Source organism: Chelonia mydas, chromosome 12 (assembly GCF_015237465.2).
Source record: "Chelonia mydas isolate rCheMyd1 chromosome 12, rCheMyd1.pri.v2, whole genome shotgun sequence".
Taxonomy (NCBI): domain Eukaryota; kingdom Metazoa; phylum Chordata; order Testudines; family Cheloniidae; genus Chelonia; species Chelonia mydas.
The window spans coordinates 31,693,376-31,713,426 of NC_051252.2; the positions used below are offsets into that span (position 1 = coordinate 31,693,376).

Consider the following 20,051-nt stretch of genomic DNA (forward strand, 5'->3'; position numbering starts at 1 on the left):
AAATAGGCAATGAACCCGGTCAACTCACTGTTGCCAAGGAGTTCAAGTAGAAGAGCATATTCAAATCAAGTCCTTTCTAAAGCTCATAGACAGTTTTATTAGACATATTGTGCCAACCTATACAACATAAAATTATAAGAGGAAAGCAGAGTAACAATAATTCCAACAACGAAAGGAATACAACAGGCTTCTCTGGTCAAAGTTTATTAGCCAAATCAATTTACACACCACTAGGCAGAACAAACCAAAGGGAACTAATTTTCTTCTCTATCACCCATTTCACCTGCATGCTATTTACAGTATTTTTTTAAGGTGATTACAAAAATCCACACATTAGGATTCTGCAGTGTCTAAATAAAAATGTGTTTTGGTTTTACTTCTACTGTCCCATTAAACGTGAGCAGCTATCATTTTATTGGCAACCTACTTTGATATTGCTGCAGTTGATATGGAGAGGAACTTCCTAACCTGGTTTTAGTTATTAGGTACCTGGTTAGAATCCTGCTTGCTTTTATTTAATTTGGCTGAGGAAAACTGTATGCCCATGCAACACCTCAGACTCCCTAGATCATTTAGACTGCACAGACAAATGAGGCTGCAGAATTTGGAGGAAATGCAGAGAATATACCCTGGACACTCCATTCCAATTTAAGAACTTGCAGCTATTCTAGGCAAGGCTCCCTCATAATAATTCAAGAGTTTAGAGAGAGCACAGGAGCAGAAGATTTAAACAGAGCATACTGTGGTCAAATAGTATTAAGTGAGAACTTGAGTAACAGATTCCAGTGGACTAGGACTTTAAATTGATGAGCAGTGACACAAATTAAATGAAGTTGGGGAAAATGGCTGTCTTTAACAGCAATTATCTGTTCCTACATACAGTATAAAGGCAAAACTTATATGGAAATTAATGAAGTGTGCCCTTTAGTACTGGAAGTTATCCTCTAAAGGGCTGCTAGAGAAATTGGGCTGACTATCTAGATTGTGAATGAAAACTAATCTCTTGTGTTTAGTGAGCTAAATTAGGGAGGGTGTGGGTCACACTACTTAATAAGTAGTTTGGGATGATACTGCCCACAGAATTGTTCAAGTTCCCATGAGGACAGAGTTAGAGCTATGATAGTGTCAAAGTTTACTACACAATCCCCACTCATTGTTTGGTTGAGTGCACATTTAGGCACCAACAGAAAGTTTTCAGCACATGTAAATTTCAGATTATCTCGATTTTAAAAGGCAGATTGAAGCAATAATCCAAAAAAGGAAAAGTTACCAATTTTTGTAGTTTAAGAATGTATTGTTGCCACAACATTATTTACAGAGGCTCTACAGTCCGTCAACCTACATCCAAAGGGCAAGATTCTGATCTCTTATTCATGGTGAGTAATACCTTTATGATATGAGCAGTCCCATTGAACGCAAAGCAGCTATTTGTGGAGTAAAATATCCTGAATAAGGCTATTAATCAGAATCTGGCCCAAAAAGCTTGAGTCAGACCTCTGTGTCATCACGAAGGAGGCCATTCCTTAGTTTATTTTCATAGTGGAGCGATATTACAGTCTTATCTGTCCTCATTTTGGTGCAATTACAACCTGTTCAAATAATGTACAATGTATTAATCTGAAAAATATTCCTGTCCATTTTGCTTAATCTTTGTGTGATTTATTTACAAATAAACCAAGATACACCACCAAACAGGAGAATGATTGCACAAACTTATAAAAAAAATCCCTACATACACTATATCCTAAAGTGCACTATAACAACATTGCTTGCATTGGCCAGTATGTATTATTACTGCAGACAAGGCCAAACAGCCTGCCTGGAGTAGCTGTTGTCCCCTCACTTAACCTCTGACAGCAAGGAAGGAGGAAATTCACATACAGATGGGTCCAGATCTCACTAGCTTTCCTAGCTCTAACTCATTTTCAGGAGGAAATCACACTTTTTTATTAGGTTTAATTAAAATATGTATTTATAAATTAAAAGTTTGAAGTACTGGTGCCTTTTATTGTGAACTAGTGTCTTACTATTTTGAAACATGAGAATGAAATTAAATGAGTAGGGTTTTTAAAGTAACCACAAATTATACAGGGTATGCAGGGAGCTGAAATAGAGGAACCAAAAGTTCTTTCTATATTTTAACTTTCAGTACTATTGTAATGATTTCACATAATTTACGGCATCTGACAGACATATGAAGCCAAAAGAATGTCAGTGGAAGAGTCCCACACTCATCTATTGCCAATCTATCATGAATTAAAACTATTCCACTAATATTTCATATCTGAAGGACTTCAAGACCCAATAGGATTGTCACATAAATGCTCAGACCTTTCATTCTCAATTACAGTTCTACTGACACCACTTTGCAGAAGTGGCCCTTGACCATTTAAATACAAATGGATATTTATCAGTTCTTAAATGGGAGTGCCTATTATGCCTCTTCACATCTTAAAGCAAGTGCTGACATGATGCAAATATATTAATTTTTGTCCGGCAGAACATGTCATGTTCTCCCACACTGCTAGTAAAAAACACTTAAAACTAAGTCCATACTTAAGATATTTTGTTGTGATTTATACATCACAGCCATTTAAAAAAACTGGTTAAATGATCAAATTGAAAATCAGATTTCTCCAAATATTTTGCATGTACGAGAAATATAAGTAACATCTAGGAACTACAACTAAAACTAGTTGGACAAAAAAAAAAATCTAGCAGTTAGCTTTCTGTATTTGATTAATTGCTTAGTCAATTTCACCATTTCCCTTCAGTGTTCTTTCAGAGTAGGCTAAGGTTCTGATCAGCCTTAAATTTGATCCCAATACCTTCTATGTTACTAGTCCATTTCAAGTTTATGCAGTTTTGAATGTAACATTTTTATTTCTGAAGCTATTTAAAAATTCTAGTAGAAACATTAGAGGAAAGGAGATGAATGCATTTAGTAGTTTCAATAAATTCTAAAGCAACAGATTCCATGCAAAGATTCAAATGTGATGTTTGAACAACCTGAGATGAAGATATTTCATTCTATGTGTAATAGGGCAAGCCACTGTTTTGCTCATTAAGATTCAATATTTAAATTTATTCTTCGTCTCAGTGAAAACAATTGAAATTAAATGGACTTTTTGTGTCTTGATATAGAAATACTTCTGCATGCAACACTGATTTAGAAAATAATTTACCAATGATATAGCATACAGCAGATACATTATTTAGTTTTTGAATATAGAGGATGATCCTTCTACATTTAAGATTTACTGCACAGCCAATGAAAATGTAAAGAGTTTTTCCAAGTGGGTGATCTCAAGTTTCTACTTGCTTGAAAAAATGAAGGACCTCTGAGCCACTTCACAGAAATGTGTTTGATTATATATTTAGATGGTGCTGATTGATCCATATTAAAATATAGAAGTCTAACAGCAGATCTCATTGAAATCCCAGCAACTGTTTAAATTTTCAACTCTCCACATAGCGGGTGTCAGGCACATGTGCAGAGTCAGGCACTCTGCATTTTCTTATCACTGTCAATACACTTAGAGCACCTACTTTCAAACAGACTGAACCATCTGCCTTCTGGATGGCCAAAATATGGTAAATTTAGTGCATGTGTGACGGATGGGAGGAAGAACAGCTCATGGTTGTTCTGCCTGAAGGGGAGATGTCACTTTTTGATGAAATAATATTCTCGCTAATATACTGACACCCAATTCCCACACACAACTTGTTTTACTTTTCAAAACTCTTACCTCTTTGTGACACTCTTTGAGCAGACTGATAACTAGGTTACATTCTTCACTGTGCAGGTGAGGAGACAAGTCTGGATGCATCTTGAGTTAAGGGTAGCTTGTGCAGTTCATGGACTACAGTTTGAAAAATGTGCCACCTGCAAATATTAACATATGAAAGTTCATCTTAAAGTCTAACACATCTCCACTTAGGAAGTCCTTGCAATTCTCTAATAGAAATAAATTAATTTTAATCAAAACCAGAACATAGTGACAGCCCAATTTGTTTATTTAGGTTATAATTTCATTTAACAAAGTAGGTAGTTAAAAATGAAAATGCAGCATATGCCTCTGCCTTTCTGTTATTCATTTATGGACTGCCTACATGATTAAAGTTAAGCACACACTTAAGAGCTTTGTGGGATCAGGGCCCTCTATGTGTTTCATAGCATTTGGGAGTTGTTGAAGACAAAAGAATCTTTCTCCTTGCTGCTTTCTGTTTCTCCTCCATTTTCTAGCTTCTTTAGAAGATGGTAAAAACTAAAACTATGGTCTGTTTTCACTACACGTCCACTACCCATGTGGGTATAGGGCAGTATACATGTCACCTGCTATTCTGGTATTTCTATAGTACTTCAAATCACTGGCTTTTTTACTTGTCCCTAGGTATCTGAGTTAAAATGCAAAATTGAATTAACTGATCTTGACTGACTGGAGACGGTGGTGGAGAAAAGGGTCAAATTTTGGAAGCATGTCCCTGTACTTCACTCAGAATTTTGGTTATGAAACACCCACTGCTTTAACAGGAATCACAAAATAAAGCCTTATGCAATACTTTTAAAATGTATCCCAAGGGGTTAACAAACCCACAAACGCAGAAAAATTAAGGCTGAACAGTCATCCTTAATAACTATTGTATCTGCAAGTTTTGCAGTGCATATGGTATTTCAGATAATAGCGTCCTTCAGAAAACAACATCATCTTTGTCTTGATCCTGCAGAGAAGTCCATAATTCTGTTTCGATTACACTGGGTCCAGTCCTACATTGTGCTGAGCACCTTCAACTCCAATGAAATCACCGGATGTTAACCAAGTAAAAATACTATCCCTTTAGAGATCTTAGAGGAAGAGAGTGGTGGGATATGTTGGGATGCGGGGGTGGGAAATCACTGCATAATACTAGAGAAGGGCACACAGCACGATTTGGGGGAGAAGGGGGCACATAAATGGGAGAAGAAAAGACAAAGAAACCGAAGAAGAGGTAGAGAACACAATGCGAGGAAAGAGAAAAAGCCAGTTATGGTGGTATCAACACAGCACCTTTTAATCATTTCACAGATAGACTTTTATCTATTTTAGTCAAAGATTTAAAAGTATCTGAAGAAAGATTAGTGAGCAAAACCACACACATCCCGAAGCGTGCCAGCATATCAAAATAGAAATGAGCTTTATCCTTTGATGGACACAGACACATTCTAATTTTGTTTAGCAACTACAGTACTTGGTGATTAAGAAAAAAAAAAAATCACATCCTAAAAATAAAATACTGTGTATGCAATTTAAAATTTCTTGTTAATTATAAAATAGTTAAAGAAATCTTATTAAGGCCACTTTAGGTTTTGTTTAAAGTGCTGTAACAAAATCTAATATTAAAACAAATGCTCAGTGATTAATTTTAATTTAATGAACAGTTTTGGGAAGGAATTTAGATATTACCCCAAACTGCTTGCAATCCAAATGAACAGTGTCATGCTAACAAAAATAAAGAGAGTAACAATAAGCTTTTTTGTCTAGAGTTAGAGTGAAAACTAAATAGCAAAATGATTAACACAAGTTATATTTGTAAGCTTTTCAGCTCTAACCATTCCCGTTGACACAGCTACCGCCTCTCACAGAGGTGCATTAACTATGCCAATGGGAGAAGCTCTCCTGTCAGCGTAGCAGGGTCTTCTCTAAAGCGCTACAGTAGCCCAGCGTTTTAAGTGTAGACCTGTCCTAATAAAAGGGTTGCTCTAAAATATTTATCAAATCTTTTTAGCTAAAAGTGTCTTCTGTATTAGTTACTAAAATTACAAAGGAGAGTTAATATATTACATTTTACTACAAGTTATGTTTATAACTTGGCACTTAACAGTGCTTTTTTTCTTTAAAGTGCTTGACAAACATTACTTACATCAAAAAGCCTCAATTTTTAGAGGCTAAAGTTTGCACCAAGTAGTAAATATCAAGATCATATTTGCTACATAAATGTGTATAATAGGAAAAAGGATAAGACTGCTAGAGAGGTTACATGAAAGGATACTAGCTCCACTCCAAGACATGTAATCGTCTGAGTTCATCTTTGACAAATCCCCAAAACAACAAGGAAACTAAAAATAGAAACATACAGTGAATTAGCAGGTAGCAAGTGTCATTAAAGTGGTAACTAAGGGCTTGTCTACATCACGCAGCTTTTAGCAACAAGGCTGTGTCGACATAGCCTTGTCGCTAAAAGTCAGCATGTGTAAACGTTCTTTGTCGGCACTTTTCCCGACAAAATACTACCAGCCCCGCAAGCAGCGTTAGCTTCGTCAGTAGGAGAGCGCTCCTGCTGAAAAAGCTGCATTCACACTGCCACTTGCATCAGCAAAACTTCTGTCTTTCGGGGGGGGGGGGGGGCTTTTTTAATTACCCGTGAAAGACAAAAGTTTTGTCGACAACTTCGCAGTGTAGACATACCCTAAGCCTCATTATCAACTACCGTATTTGGCACAACACACTTTGATTAAAGGTGATCTAAATAGTTGACATCCGGAATTCAAATACATAATCCATTGACTGAAGTTCTCTATTTAAAAAAATATTCCGTTGCTTATTAGAATGATCTGGCCTGTAGAATGCTACAAGGAAATACAAATTAGACCATCCCCTTTCTAGAAAGAGGCTTTCATGTCACTTCACACCTTAAGTAATGAATGTTCAGATAACTGCTGTTCCTACTGCACACTATTCAACAGCCAGAAATTTGGCAAAGCACATGAACTAAACTAAACTTATGTCTACACTACAAATGTCTGCCGGCATACTTACATCAATTGGGGATGTGAAGAGGTTTTGATCCCTGACATAGCTGTGCTGGCAGAAGCCCCTAATGTAGACACAGTTAAACTGGCAAAACTATACTTGTACTGGTATAGCTTGTTTTGTTTGGGGATGACAATATAAACTACACCAGTGAAAGTGCAGCTTTGCAAATATAATTGTGTCTACACTAGGAGGGCTTTGCTGTATAGCATATCAGTATAGCTCAGGGGTTCTCAAACTGGTGGTCATGAGGTTATTACATGGGGGGGGGTCACGAGCTGTCAGCCTCCACCCTAAACCCCACTTTGCCTCCAGCATTTAAAATGGTTTTAAATATATAAACAAGTGTTTTTAATTTATAAGGGGGGGTCGCGCTCAAAGGCTTGCTATATGAAAGGGGTCACCAGTACAATAGTTTGAGAACCACTGGACTACACCACTGAACTGCTCCATGAAGAGACATGGCCTAACACTGAAGATAAATAATCTGTTATGAGAGCGGCCCTCTGGGACCCTAAAAGCATCCCAATGCCACAGGAAAAGGGGCTTCTTGGTATGTAGCAATGTATCTCAACTGGCCTGCCCACCTTTGTGTGCACCCCACACACTGTTGTCATGATATTTATTTAGAAGGTGTCTTGTATCAAAAACTAGTAACTCACTAGTAAATAGAATATATTCAAACTAGTAACTCACTGATCATTAATATTCTTGCATGGTGTATGTAGGGTTGACATGTAAAAAGCTATGCAGATGTGCTGGAAAATATGTCCCTCAAATGTATTTGGCAGTGTTGTTTTCCAGGCTTGACTGCAGTCTCCAATGTAAATTAAGGTATGACCTCAGAAAATGAAAAGCACATTCACATGCAATGTAAAAAAAAGCCATCAGGCAAGCAAGTGGGGGAAGATGACCACTTAGTCTCAATGGGGGTGGGGGGCGATTGCACTCACAAGAAGTCTTCCTGCCTTGTGGAACAGGATCAGTAAACTCTGGGAAGATATAAGCAAAGGCAAAAGCCATTTTATCCTTCACCTCTCAGACAAAGTAACCAAGTGCTTTGGTCTCTGCGTTGGATCCTGGCTAAAGGCTGGTCAGCCATGCTGGAAGAATGACTATGGTGAGAAAACTACTTTGAACAAAAGACTAGTTTATTAAATCAGATTTTAGTTGAGTTGTTTGTAACCATTTCTATCCCTACTCCTTTGACTTAGTATTACTTAAATCTATGTTCTATTGTTAATAAACTTGTTTTACTTTTATTTATACACCAACTCAGTGCTGTGTATTTCAAGTGGAAGCTGTGTTAATCTCAGTTAAGCTAACAGGCTGCTGTGTACTGTCACTTTAAAAGAGCAACAAACTTAAGGTTTTGTGAGTGCTACCATGAGAGGGGGCTGAGCACAGCAGAGAAATGCTTTTGGGAACAATTCTGGGTTACAAGGGTTAGTGAGATCCCCCTGCAAAGAGTAATTGAGCTGTGGAAGCCAGAGTGAGACTTTCTTGCTTGTATGGTGGCTGTTGGTGACATGACTGTGAGCCACAGCTGCATAGCATTTAAGGCACCCAGAGTTGCAAGACTGAATGCCTTACTGGCCTGGGTGAATCCCAAAGCATCACACCTTCCACATCAGGGTTAGATTTGCTGAGTAAATGCCTGACCCTGCAATCAGTTCTTCAAAGAACTCCATGTAGGAATAAACATATATACAAGAGTAACTGCTGACAACAGTTGGGATTGAAGGGAATATTGCAAGCTATCAGGGCTAGTCTACACTGGCAACGCTAAAGCGCAGCAGCACTTTAACGTGGCTTGTGTAGTCATGGCAGAGTGCTGGGAGAAAGCTCTGGTCACTGGCACTTTACAGTGCTGAAACTTGCTGCGCTGAGGGGGGTGTTTTTTCACACCACTGAGCGAGAAAGTTGCAGTGCTGTAAATTGCCAGCGTAGACAAGCCCTCACTGTAGTTAGAATAGCTACTTCAGAGTTATCTCAGAGCTTTGGCATCTGACGCTGTTACTAACCTTCCCTTCACAAGCAATTACTCAGAACAAAAACTAGTTAACTTGTCTTTAATGCAAGAGGCTGTGCTTAACTAAGGGCATGGCTACACTTGCGAGTTAGAGCGCATTAAAGCAGCCCCATGCGCTCTAACTCACAACGCGTCCACACTGGCAAGGCACGTAGAGCGCTCTAACTCCGCGGCTAGAGTGCTCCTGGTAATCCACCTCAGCAAGTGGAATAACGTTTGATGCGCCCCCGCTGGAGCACTGCGGCGCCAGTGTGGACGCCCTGGTCTGATTGGCCTCCAGAAGTCTCCCACAATGCCTGTTCTAGCCACTCTGCTCATAACTTTGAACTCTACTGCCCTGCCCTCAGGTGACCAACCGTCAGACCTGCCCTTTAAATTCTCTGGGAATTTTGAAAATCCCCTTCCTGTTTGCTCAGCCAAGCATGGAGTGCTCTCAGCGAATCTTTCCAGGTGACCATGCCTCCACGTGCCAGACGATCCCCAGTATGGAGCAATGGCGATGTGCTGGACCTCATCAGTTTTGGTGGGAGGAAGCTGTCCAGTCCCAGCTGTGCTCCAGCCGTAGGAATTACGACACCTTTGGGCAGATACGAAGGGACATGATGGAAACGGGCCATGACCGGGACGCACTGCAGTGCAGGGTTAAAGTGAAGGAGCTGTGGAATGCCTACCGCAAAGCCCGCGAGGCAAACTGCGGCTCCGGTGGTGCCCCCGAAACCTGCCGTTTCTACAAAGAGCGGGATGCGATACTTGGGGGACAACCGCACCTCCACTCCAAGGACCACCATGGACACTTCAGAGCCCAGTTCAACAAGGCAGGAGGAGAAGGAAGAGGAGGAGGAGGAAAGCGGGAGCGAGGGTGCTGAGGAGGAGGAAGACACCCTGGAATCCCTAGATGCATGCAGCCAGGAGGAAGGTAGCCAGTCGCGGCGGCCGGTGCTTGGGGAAGGACAAACACCAGAGGAGGTTCCCGGTAAGTGGGTTTTATTTTGGGAAGGAAGCTGGGGCTCGAGGCGAGGAGGGTTAGGGCTGTATGCGGGCCTAGATGCTGAATAGGTCATTGATGTGCTCTCTCACAACATGGTAATCGGCCTCAGTGATCTCCTCAAAGGTCTCATCCAGAACTTGGGCAATGCGCTTGTGCAGGTTTCTTTGGAGAGCCACTGTGGTCCTTGTCCCAGTCAGGCTAACATGTCCGCGCCACTGTGCCATGAGGGATGGAGGGACCATTGCTGCACACAGGCAAGCTGTATATGGGCCAGGGTGGAAACCGCATTGTAGTAGAAAACCCTCCTTTGCTTCCCAGGTCAGCAGCAAAATATCTTCCAGGACAAACTCCTGTGGAAAATGTGGGGAAAGTGTTCAGTATAGGGGCCCCCTGCAGCTGTTGGCTCTCCCCAAGGCACAGAAACCTAGAGGACAGTATGGCCGTGAACCAATCAGTCCCCCTTGACCCTGTGCTTACTCACCATTTTGGGGCTCCCGTGGATTATGTGCACTAGCATTGGGACGGGCAAATTATGCTATTGTGTAGACTGTGCTTGCCCTTAAGTAGAGGGGAGTCATTGCTCTGTCTGGTGTGAACAATGATGCCTCTGTTAAGTATTGCATTTTGCCTTTACAGATGCAACCTTAAGATCTCAGCCGTCCATGTTATCACCGGCCGAAAGACTCCAAAGAATTAGGAAGAGGCCAAGTAGAAGCAAAGGAGACATGCTGCATAAAGTAATGCAGCAGTCCCTTAATGAGAATCTAAAAGCGCAGGAGTGGAGGGAGTGTGAAAGGAGGATCCACCAGCAGAATAAAGAGTGCTGGCACAAAAGCACAGAGCTCCGGCAGCAAAGCATGGATCGGCTGATAAGCATCATGGAGCGCCAAGCGGACTCGATCCAGACGCTCGTAGCCATGCAGGCGGAGCACTACCATGCCTGCCTCCCCCCCGGCATCCATAGTCCCCAAACTCTTTCCCTTGTGCCCCCTTGTCACGTCCAACCCACTTTCCCCAACATCAGGGTTCTTATCACCACCCAGCTGCCTCCAACACCTGTAGCTTCACCACCCAGCCCTGAAAACTATGACCCTTACCCACTGCACTCAACCACCATCACCAAGCATTAAAGCCACACTGAAGTGCAGCACTCATTGCACAGCACTCCAGACAGGAAGGCTGAGTATGATAACAGGACATACGCAAATCTGTGATTGTACCATTTCCCACCACACCCCCTTGCCCTTTCTGTTTCCCAAGGAGTTGTGTTTCTTTTCAATAAATGAATTTTCTTTTCAATAAATGGATTTTTTGGCTTTGAAAACATTCTTTATTACTGCATAAAGTAAAAGATACCTTAGGCCAGGAAAACAACAGGCACTGCAAGTCAGCGTAGCAAACACAGATTCCTACTAACACTGGAACCACTGTACTTCACTCCCGTGCAGGGCACCAAACATTACTGGTGGCTTTCAGCCTCAAATTGCTCCCTCAAGGCATCCCTAATCTTTGAAGCCCTGTGCTGGGCCCCCTCTAATAGCCCTGCTCTCTGGCTGTTCATATTCAGCTTCCAGGTGTTGAACCTCCAAGTTCCATGCCTGAGTGAATCTTTCACCCTTCCCTTCACAAATGTTATGGAGGGTACAGCATGCGGATATAACAGTGGGGATGCTGTCATCTGCCAGGTCCAGCTTCCCATACAGAGAGCGCCAGCGGCCCTTTAAATGGCCAAAAGCACACTCCATAGTCATTCCGCATCGGCTCAGCCTGCTGTTGAACCGCTCCTTGCTGCTGTCAAGGCTTCCTGTGTAGGGTTTCATGAGCCATGGCATTAAAGGGTAAGCGGGGTCTCCAAGAATCACAATGGGCATTTCAACTTCCCCTATGGTGAACTTCTGGTCTGGGAAAAACGTCCCAGCTTGCCGCTTCCTGTACAGGCCAGTGTTCCGAAAGATGCATGTGTCATGCACCTTTCTAGGCCAGCCTGCGTTACTGTCATTGAAATGCTCACAGTGATGCCTGGAGAACCATAGAGAAATACCCCTTCTGATTAACGTACTCAGAGGCTAGGTGGGCTGATGCCAGAATTGGAATATGCGTCCCATCTATCGCCCCTCCGCAGTTAGGGAAACCCACTTGTACAAAGCCAGCCACAATGTCATGCATGTTACCCAGAGTCACAGTTCTTCTGGGCAGGATGTGATTAATGGCCCTGCAAACTTGCATCAACACGATTCCAACGGTCGACTTTCCCACTCCAAACTGGTTAGCGTCCGATCGCTAGCTGTCTGGAGTTGCCAGCTTCTAGACTGCAATAGCCACCCGCTTCTCCACTGTCAGGGCAGCTCTCACACACCCGCTTCTCCACACTGCGGCAGCTCGTGTCCTTTCGCCGCAGTGTGGGGGCGAGCGCATCACACAGACCCACGAAAGTGGCTTTTCTCATCCGAAAGTTCTGCAGCCACTGCTCGTCATCCCAGACTTGCATGACGATGTGATCCCACCACTCAGTGCTTGTTTCCCGAGCCCAAAAGCGGCGTTCCAGGGTGGTGAGCATGTCCGTGAATACCACAAGCAATTTTGTGTCATGTGTATTACTTGAGTTGATATCATCATCAGAGTCCTCACTGTCAGTTTGGATCTAAAGGAGTAACTCGACTGCCAAAATGTGAAGTGCTGGTGAGACTCGTCAGCATATTCCTCAGCAGTTCAGGCTCCATTCCCGCAGACCGAAAGCGAAGACAGAGCGCGCAGTACAAAAAATGTTGAAAGATGGCAATGCGGACGGAAGCACAGGGATTGCTGGGACGCGAACCGATGCATCACGGAGCGTTGGGACAGGACCCAGAATGCCCCCGCACTCCCCACCCCCTTCCCATAAGCCACAGAGCCAGAATAGGAAGAGGGGCTCCGTGAGATAGCTGTCCATAATGCACCGCTCCCAATGCCGCTGACGCAAATGTGGCCACGCAAGTGCGCTTGAAGATGTCAGTGTGGACAGACTGCAGCACTTTCCCTTCTGCACTCTCCAAAGGCTGGTTTAGCTCAAAGCGCTCTACATCTGCAAGTGTAGCCATGCCCTAAGGAGGCAACTTCACTGGGACATCTCGCAGAGAAACAGTACTGCCTAATGAAATAAATAGCAATGACTTCTGCCAGAAGCAAAAACTCCACTTAATGAGGATCCATTCAACCAACCAGTGGCAAGGAGTTAATACCTGGTGAATCACCCTCTAATAGAAATCCTAAAATCCAGTCCCTATTAGAAATTGTCATAAAAATAGAGGGACAAGAGGTCAAAAGTCATTTTTCAACATCTCCATCCTTAGCTGTGTCACTACCATTACCTTTGATTAAAACTGAAAGGATCTTCAAATATCAAATACTATTAATCATTTACGTTTTGTTTTTTTTGGTACTTCACTCCCTTGGACAATGAAAACAGAATGGTCAGTTTCACTGCAAGTTACTCACATTACAATAGCATAGCACTGCCACATTTGGGGCACAAACACCTCATTTTTATGTTTAAAGCCAACCCCTTCCCTCACTATAAAACAAAATATTTTAATTGAAATTCTCTTCATTTAAGTTTTTGAAATTTTGTTTTTGAAAGCCACACAGAAAAGCTGAATTTTGGGTCCAAAAGTATCTAGCAGTGTCCCTTTAAGGAGGAAGGAAAGAGTCAGTATTTTATACAAGGTGGTATTTTATTTAATTTTTAGTTGTCATTTTAAGAAATAATCTCTCTTCTCACTGAGGCCACTTAGGTCACTTAGATCTTGTTTAAACTAAGCTTCCCCCCCCCCACCAGGAATGGCAGAGAATTCTACGACTTTTCAGCCCCAATAGGTATCATGAGTGAGAATGCTAGTGTAAACCACGCTCTAGGCAACCACTACTGTTCTAACCACTTTATCATCAAAGCTGACATTTTAAGCATCATTAGAGGACAGTTAGACCTTCAGGTTAAACAACAGTGCTTATAATGATGATGTTCAGTTAAAGTCCTGTCTGCACTAGTGCTCCCACTATTTCTACCAAACGTGCAACTGAGTCGGTGATGGGCAGTTTGGGGCCAGAAAGATTAGAACCTCTCAATCAAGCCAATATGCTGCCCAGCAGGGACTCTAAGCCAGTGCTTCTCAAGCTATCTGATGTGGGGGACCAGCAATTTTTTTTCCCAGTGTGTGCGCAGACCGGCAGCCTATGGCTCGCGGACCGGACCACCACTTTGAGTAGTACTGCTCTAAGCCTTAAGGGCATGTCTACACAGCAAAGAAGAATCCCTGGCTGGCCCGTGCCAGCTGACTCGGCTCCGGGGCTCAGGATGCAGCGCTGTTTCACTGCTGTGCAAACTTCCAAGCTTGAGCTGGAGCCTGGGCTTCCCACCCCGCAGGGTCCTAGAGCCTAGAATTTTACACAGCAATAAAACAGCCCCACAGCCCAACCCTCAGGAGCCCGAGTCAGCTCGCACGGGCCAGCCAGGGGTGTCTAGTTTCTGTGTAGACATACCCTAACAGTCTATAATGCTCACAAAAGAAATTTACATAAATCCAAGCAACACAGAAGCCTCTTAATTTTCCAGCCTCTGAAATAGTCTCCCTGTGGTTTTTTTTCTCATTGTGGCAAGTTACCTACCTTTCTTAACTGTTGTTCTTCTAGATGTGTTGCTCATGTCCATTCCGTGTTAGGTGTGCACATGCTGCGTGTACCACTGATAGAAATTTTTCCCCTAGTGGTATCCATAGGGTCGGCTCTGGCGCCCTCTGGAGTGCCGTGCTCCTGCGCCAGTATACGAGGCACCGCCAGCCCTACACCCTCTCAGTTCCTTCTTGCTGTCAGCTCCAATGGCGGGTAGGAGGGTGGATCATGGAATGGACATGAGCAACATAACTCGAAGAACAACCGTTACAAAAGGTAGCTAATCATTTTTTCCTCTTTGAGCACTTGCTCATGTCGATTCCACGTTAGGTGACTCACAAGCACTATCCCAGGAGGTGGGCTTGGAGTTCACTGTCTTGCAGCCTGCAGCACAGCTCTACCCAAGCTTGAGTCTTTCTGCGCCTGCTGGGTAATGGCATAATGGGACGCAAATGGACACGGCGCACACATCCCAAACATGGAATCAACGTGAGCAAGCACTTGAAGAATATTTACATTATTTGGAGTGTTTTAAACACTCCTCCACATTAATATAATTGCTGTGGTATTTTCTTTCAAGCCCCTCCTCCACATTACTGTGTGGAAGTCTAATACTACACTACATCCCTAATGCAGCAAAATTTGAACTGCACAAATTGCTAAATGTTCCTTTCAGCAAATTAACAAGTGATCCTAAAACTGCAGATGACAGACCCAATATCTGCATCCAACTAAGGCCAGGTCTACACTATAAACTTACAACGGTATAACTACAGTATAATGGTATCAAAAATCTACACCCCTGAGTGTCATAGTTCTACCAACCTAACCCCCTGTGTAGACAACTGAGCTGACAGGATGGCTTCTCCCATTGACACAGCTACCGCCTCTCGCGGAAGTGGAGTACCTACGCCAAAGAGAGAAGTCCTCCCATCGGCATAGGTATCGTCTTCATTGAAGCGCTGCACCAGTGCTGCTGTTCCACTGCAGCCTTTACACATAGACATGCCAGAAGTGATTCAAGTAAGAACTCTGCCATGCCACTACCAATTTTTGGTTGCACACCATAGTAAGTCAGTGTTTCTAATTTGTAGAGCCCTGCGCAGATATATATAAAGTGGATATTTGTGGATTTGCAGGACTCTACTAATTTGTCCATGGATTTTCCTCATAGCATTGGCTAACATTTTTGAGAGCTCTTCAGTGATTCTGTATTAGTATAATAGGTGTAAGACTGACTGGTGGTGTGTGTCAGTGATTTGATAATCAGCTTGCAGTCTCAATCAGTCTTCTGCCAGAGGTGTCATCTTGATCAGCTCTCTCGGGTCTTGTCTACACTACAAAGTTTTGTCAGGAGGTGTACACACTACAAAACTATTTTTGGTGGCAAAACTCTGCTGGTTTGCCGACAAAATAAAACCACCTCAATGAGAGGCATAAAGCCTTTTGCAGCAAAGTTAAAGCGACAAAGCATCAGTGTAGACACTGTTTGTTTTGTTGACAGAACTGGCTTCCACCAGTAACCCACAATGCTGTGACCGCTCTGCTCACTGTTTTGATCTCTGCTGCCCTGCAGGAATGCACCCCTCCCCTTTCAAAGCTCTGGGAAGCATCTGACAGCTGAGCATGCTGCTCCCTTTGGGAAACAAAGAACAAATCATTGGAATGCTCCTGTTCTGTCCTGCACTAGGAACACAGCGGCAGGCAGACTGCTGCTGTGGAGGGGGGAGGGACTGCTGTGCTGCTTTGACATTCCTCAGTACGGAGAGCTCACAACAGAGCTGCTCAGGATACTGCTCCCAGCAGCTGCAGGGAGGCAATCACAGAACCATAGGCAGGCAGGCCGTCAGAGTGGGCTGCTTCGGGAGAGACTGCTGTGCCGAGCAAGGGGCTGACGTGGGGTGCGGGGGGTGGGGTGGGGAGAGGATGTCCCAGGATAGATCGGTCTTCCTGCTGTCTCCCCTGCCCCAGACACACCATTTCCTCTACACTCCATCCCCCACTTCAGTTGAAAAAGCAGCTGATAATCTACTAGGATGCCCCTGGAACCATGGGACTGAGAAACCTGCATCATGTGACACTGTCCCTGCCCCATGAGGCATTGCAAACCCTTCCCAAAGCACCCTGCGGCCAGTTGCATAGTGGGATAGCTACCACGGTGCACTGGTCTCTGTGTCGATGTAAGAGCTGCTAGTGTGGACAGGCTCTGCCGACACAGAGCTAGTGTGGACATGCAACAGCAGTTTTAATGGAAGGACTTTTATTAAAGCGGCATAACTTTTGCCAACAAAACTTCGTAGTGTAGACAAGGCCTCAGAAATAGAAAGCACTGACTAAGCCCTGGTCTACACTGGGGGGAGGGGGGCGGGCTTCCGACCTAAGATACGCAACTTCAGCTACGCGAATAGCTGAAGTCGGCGTATCTTAGGTTGACTTAGCTGGCCGTGAGGATGGCGGCGAGTCGACCGCTGCCGCTCCCCCATTGACTCCACTTCTGCCTCTCACGAGGTGGAGTTCCGGAGCCAATGGGGAGCACATTTGGGGATTGATGTCTCGTGTCTAGACGAGACGCAATAAATGGATCACTACCCACCGATCCGGCAGGTAGTGAAGACCTGCCCTAACACTCCAATGAAGGAAACAGAAGAACAGAAGGGAGGGAAGGGAAGCATGACAATAAAAAGGTCATTCCCATTCTCCATTTAGAATGGATTAGTGGCGTAATTCCTATAAAGAAACTATTTTCATATGAAGTGAGAAAAGGCCCTAAAAGCATAAACAGATGTCTGTTCAAGGCTACATTTCCCCAATTAAGTCTTCTAGTGCCCAGATCTTATTCACGAATTGTTCCATTGACTTCACCTAGGATTTACAGAATACATAATCACTCAGCTTTGTAACATTAGTGCTCTTGAATTATCTCTTATCAGATAATATTCAGTCATTAACTTACCAAATAAAGTTGTGTTCAGCCAAAGTAAAAAAACTGTTAATCATTCCTGAAAAACATTTAGATACCCCTGACGCAATGAACTCTTTAAATGGGAGAAGACTAACCAGATACCTTCATTGTAACATATTTCATGATAGGCCACAACATGAGTATGCTTGCAGTTCATCATTAAATTCTTCAAAGCTCAGTCAGCCATCTCAAATTGCATTGTTGATTACGTGTACCAAGTTAACATATTTATAATATGGGTAAAATAAGCCACCTAAAATGATGGATGGAAGACTTAATTAGCATCTGTTAAATGTTTTGAGATCTTTGAATGACTGGTGCTTTAAATGCTAAGTATTATGTATGTTCACGAGTAAGCCTATGAGAGAGAGGGGAGCTGATGATCTCAAGATGGATGTGACAGACCTACATGTAAGAAAATGCACAATGACTTGTGGTCAGGAACACTATTTGACAGGAGAAGTTTCAAGAGTAACAAAGGAAGCATTGGGGGAAGGTTGCTAGTTTCCTTGCAAAAACCCTAAAAAGTTATTCTAAGATAGTAACTAGCTTGTCAGTAGTGAATAAATCAATGTAGGCAGAATTTTAACACAGATGAAAACTTACTAAGATATTAAGAATGGAGTGATGCTGAAAGATTTTTTAGCAATAAATGTCTGGAAAGAACTTTTTTTGTATGTATAAATTCCTCTGAGAGATCTATTAACAGAAATGCTGGATAAAGAATATCAAGGGAAACAAGCAATTGCTCTGAAAGAAATATTAGCAGTAAAGCACAAGGATAATATTAGGAAAGTAGAGCAATTGCTCTGGGAGAAAAATGGGCTTTAAAATGCCAGGCAAACACCATTAAGATCTGAAGTGATTATTTGGAGAGACGTATAAAAGATGAAGTCTGTGCATTTATTTAGAGACGCTAGTATATTTCATCATGGGGCAGCACTAACTAGTGAGACAGGACACAAATTGGTAAGCTCCTAGGATTTCTCTTTAAGAATATTGCCTGAAATGTGTTAATTTTCCATATTTCTCTCTCCATATTTGGCAACCACAATACAGATAACAGTTATGTAATGAGTTTGGTGCAGAATGCCAAAGGAGCTAAAGGTAAACACTGACAGGTCAGTTTCCTCCCAACTTTCTGAACAAGCTTTTAGTGGAACAGACTGAATTAAAAATGACCATGCAGGTATCAGTGCTTTTTACTGTATGCTCACTTGGATAAGATGAGGGAGATGGGAAAAGAAGAGAGGTCATATTTGGGAATCTCAAAGCTAAGGTAGGTACTCTGAGAAACTATCATCCTTGATGGATGACTATATTTTCTGGCCTCAAAGATACAGCCCACGCTCCAAAAACCTGAATCACTCTTAAGGTCTATAATTTTCTTTGCCATAATTTAGCACTGCTGGGTATTATTTGCTCTAAGTAAATTGCCCCTACGTGGGCCCACCAGAGGGAACCAAGTGGAAGGATGTAATCCGCTTTATGGAGATTTGGGTATCTAAACTTTAAATTTTAACACTACACACTATCCAATATGTCCAGGAGGTATTCAAAATCCCAATGAGAAGCAAACGGGGAGAAGGGGGTGGTAAAATAAGGACACCTTTGTTTCAGTTAAGAGACAGGACTGACAGTGCAAGAGATCCATCTGATTTATTGGACTTCTCTTTTTGGACATCTTCCTAGAACAACATGAGCCTGGCTACATAAGACAATGTGTCCAAAATACACTATTTAAAAACAAAAAAAAATCTAATACAAAGTCATGGTCCTATATTCCAACAAATTCAGTATCATGTGAATGGAACTCCTTTTTTTTAGGATGCTGGATCTGCAGAAAAGCTCCTGAATAGAATAATGAAAAAAGCCAAGGCAAAAAAGACTAATCAGAAGCTGTAGTCTCAGGAGGATAATGACTGCTTCAAAAAATACATAGCGATTCAAGTTTAATTTTAAACTAGACAGGAAACTACTAGAAACAGACTATTTACAGAGAAAGACTGTGAGATGTAGTAATTTTTAAAAATTATTTGTACTGTAGTAGCACCGAGGAATCCCAGACAGGGGTCTGGGCGCCATTGTGCTAGACACAAAGACACAGTCCCGTTCTTCAATGGCTTTCAAATCCTGGAGTCAAGAGGACAGGACAGGTGAACTAAAGAGAAACAGGGTGCGAATGAGTAGGAGATAACAAAATTAACAACTTAGAAAACTAGAACTTTCAGTTCGCCACTTGCCCAACCAATGCGAGACAGTAGTGATTTGCAGGCATCACGGCAGAGGTAGACTTTAAGTAAGGGTTTAGAAAAAGGTGATAGCTTAATGAGTTTTGAATGGGAGTTCTTCCCATGCAATAAAGAGCTGTAGGGGAGAAAGACAGGTGGACAATCAAATATGCCATTGCTGGCAAAGCAATAAAAAAAAGGATAAAAAAAACAAACAGGTGGATTTGCAGTCCCCAAATATTGGACCAAGTAATTGAGCATGCTGCCATCTGCTACACTCTCCCTGCTAGAGTATGGGGCAAGAAATCAGGAACTAGGTTGAATCAGCATTTCCATCTGGTCCCCACCCAGACCCCAACATGGGGCCAGAAGCAATCCGAGTCAGGTGTTAGGTGGAAGAAGA

General features: G+C 42.7%; 1 protein-coding gene across 2 annotated transcripts in view; it reads right to left on the minus strand.

Annotated features, from left to right (window-relative positions):
* Nucleotides 1–20,051, minus strand: part of CMC2 (C-X9-C motif containing 2) — a 41,545-nt gene that overhangs the window by 17,918 nt on the left and 3,576 nt on the right. Inside the window, exons 2-3 of one of the 2 annotated variants that reach the window (XM_007059258.3) lie at nt 6,031–6,097; nt 3,750–3,820 (exon numbers count right to left, since the gene is read on the minus strand). In XM_007059258.3, coding sequence (XP_007059320.1) covers nt 3,750–3,820; nt 6,031–6,067 — 108 coding nt within the window. In that variant the 5' untranslated portion in view covers nt 6,068–6,097. Of the gene's footprint in view, nt 1–3,749; nt 3,887–6,030; nt 6,098–20,051 lie in introns of both variants that reach the window. The other variant, XM_007059259.4, reaches the window with a different exon arrangement.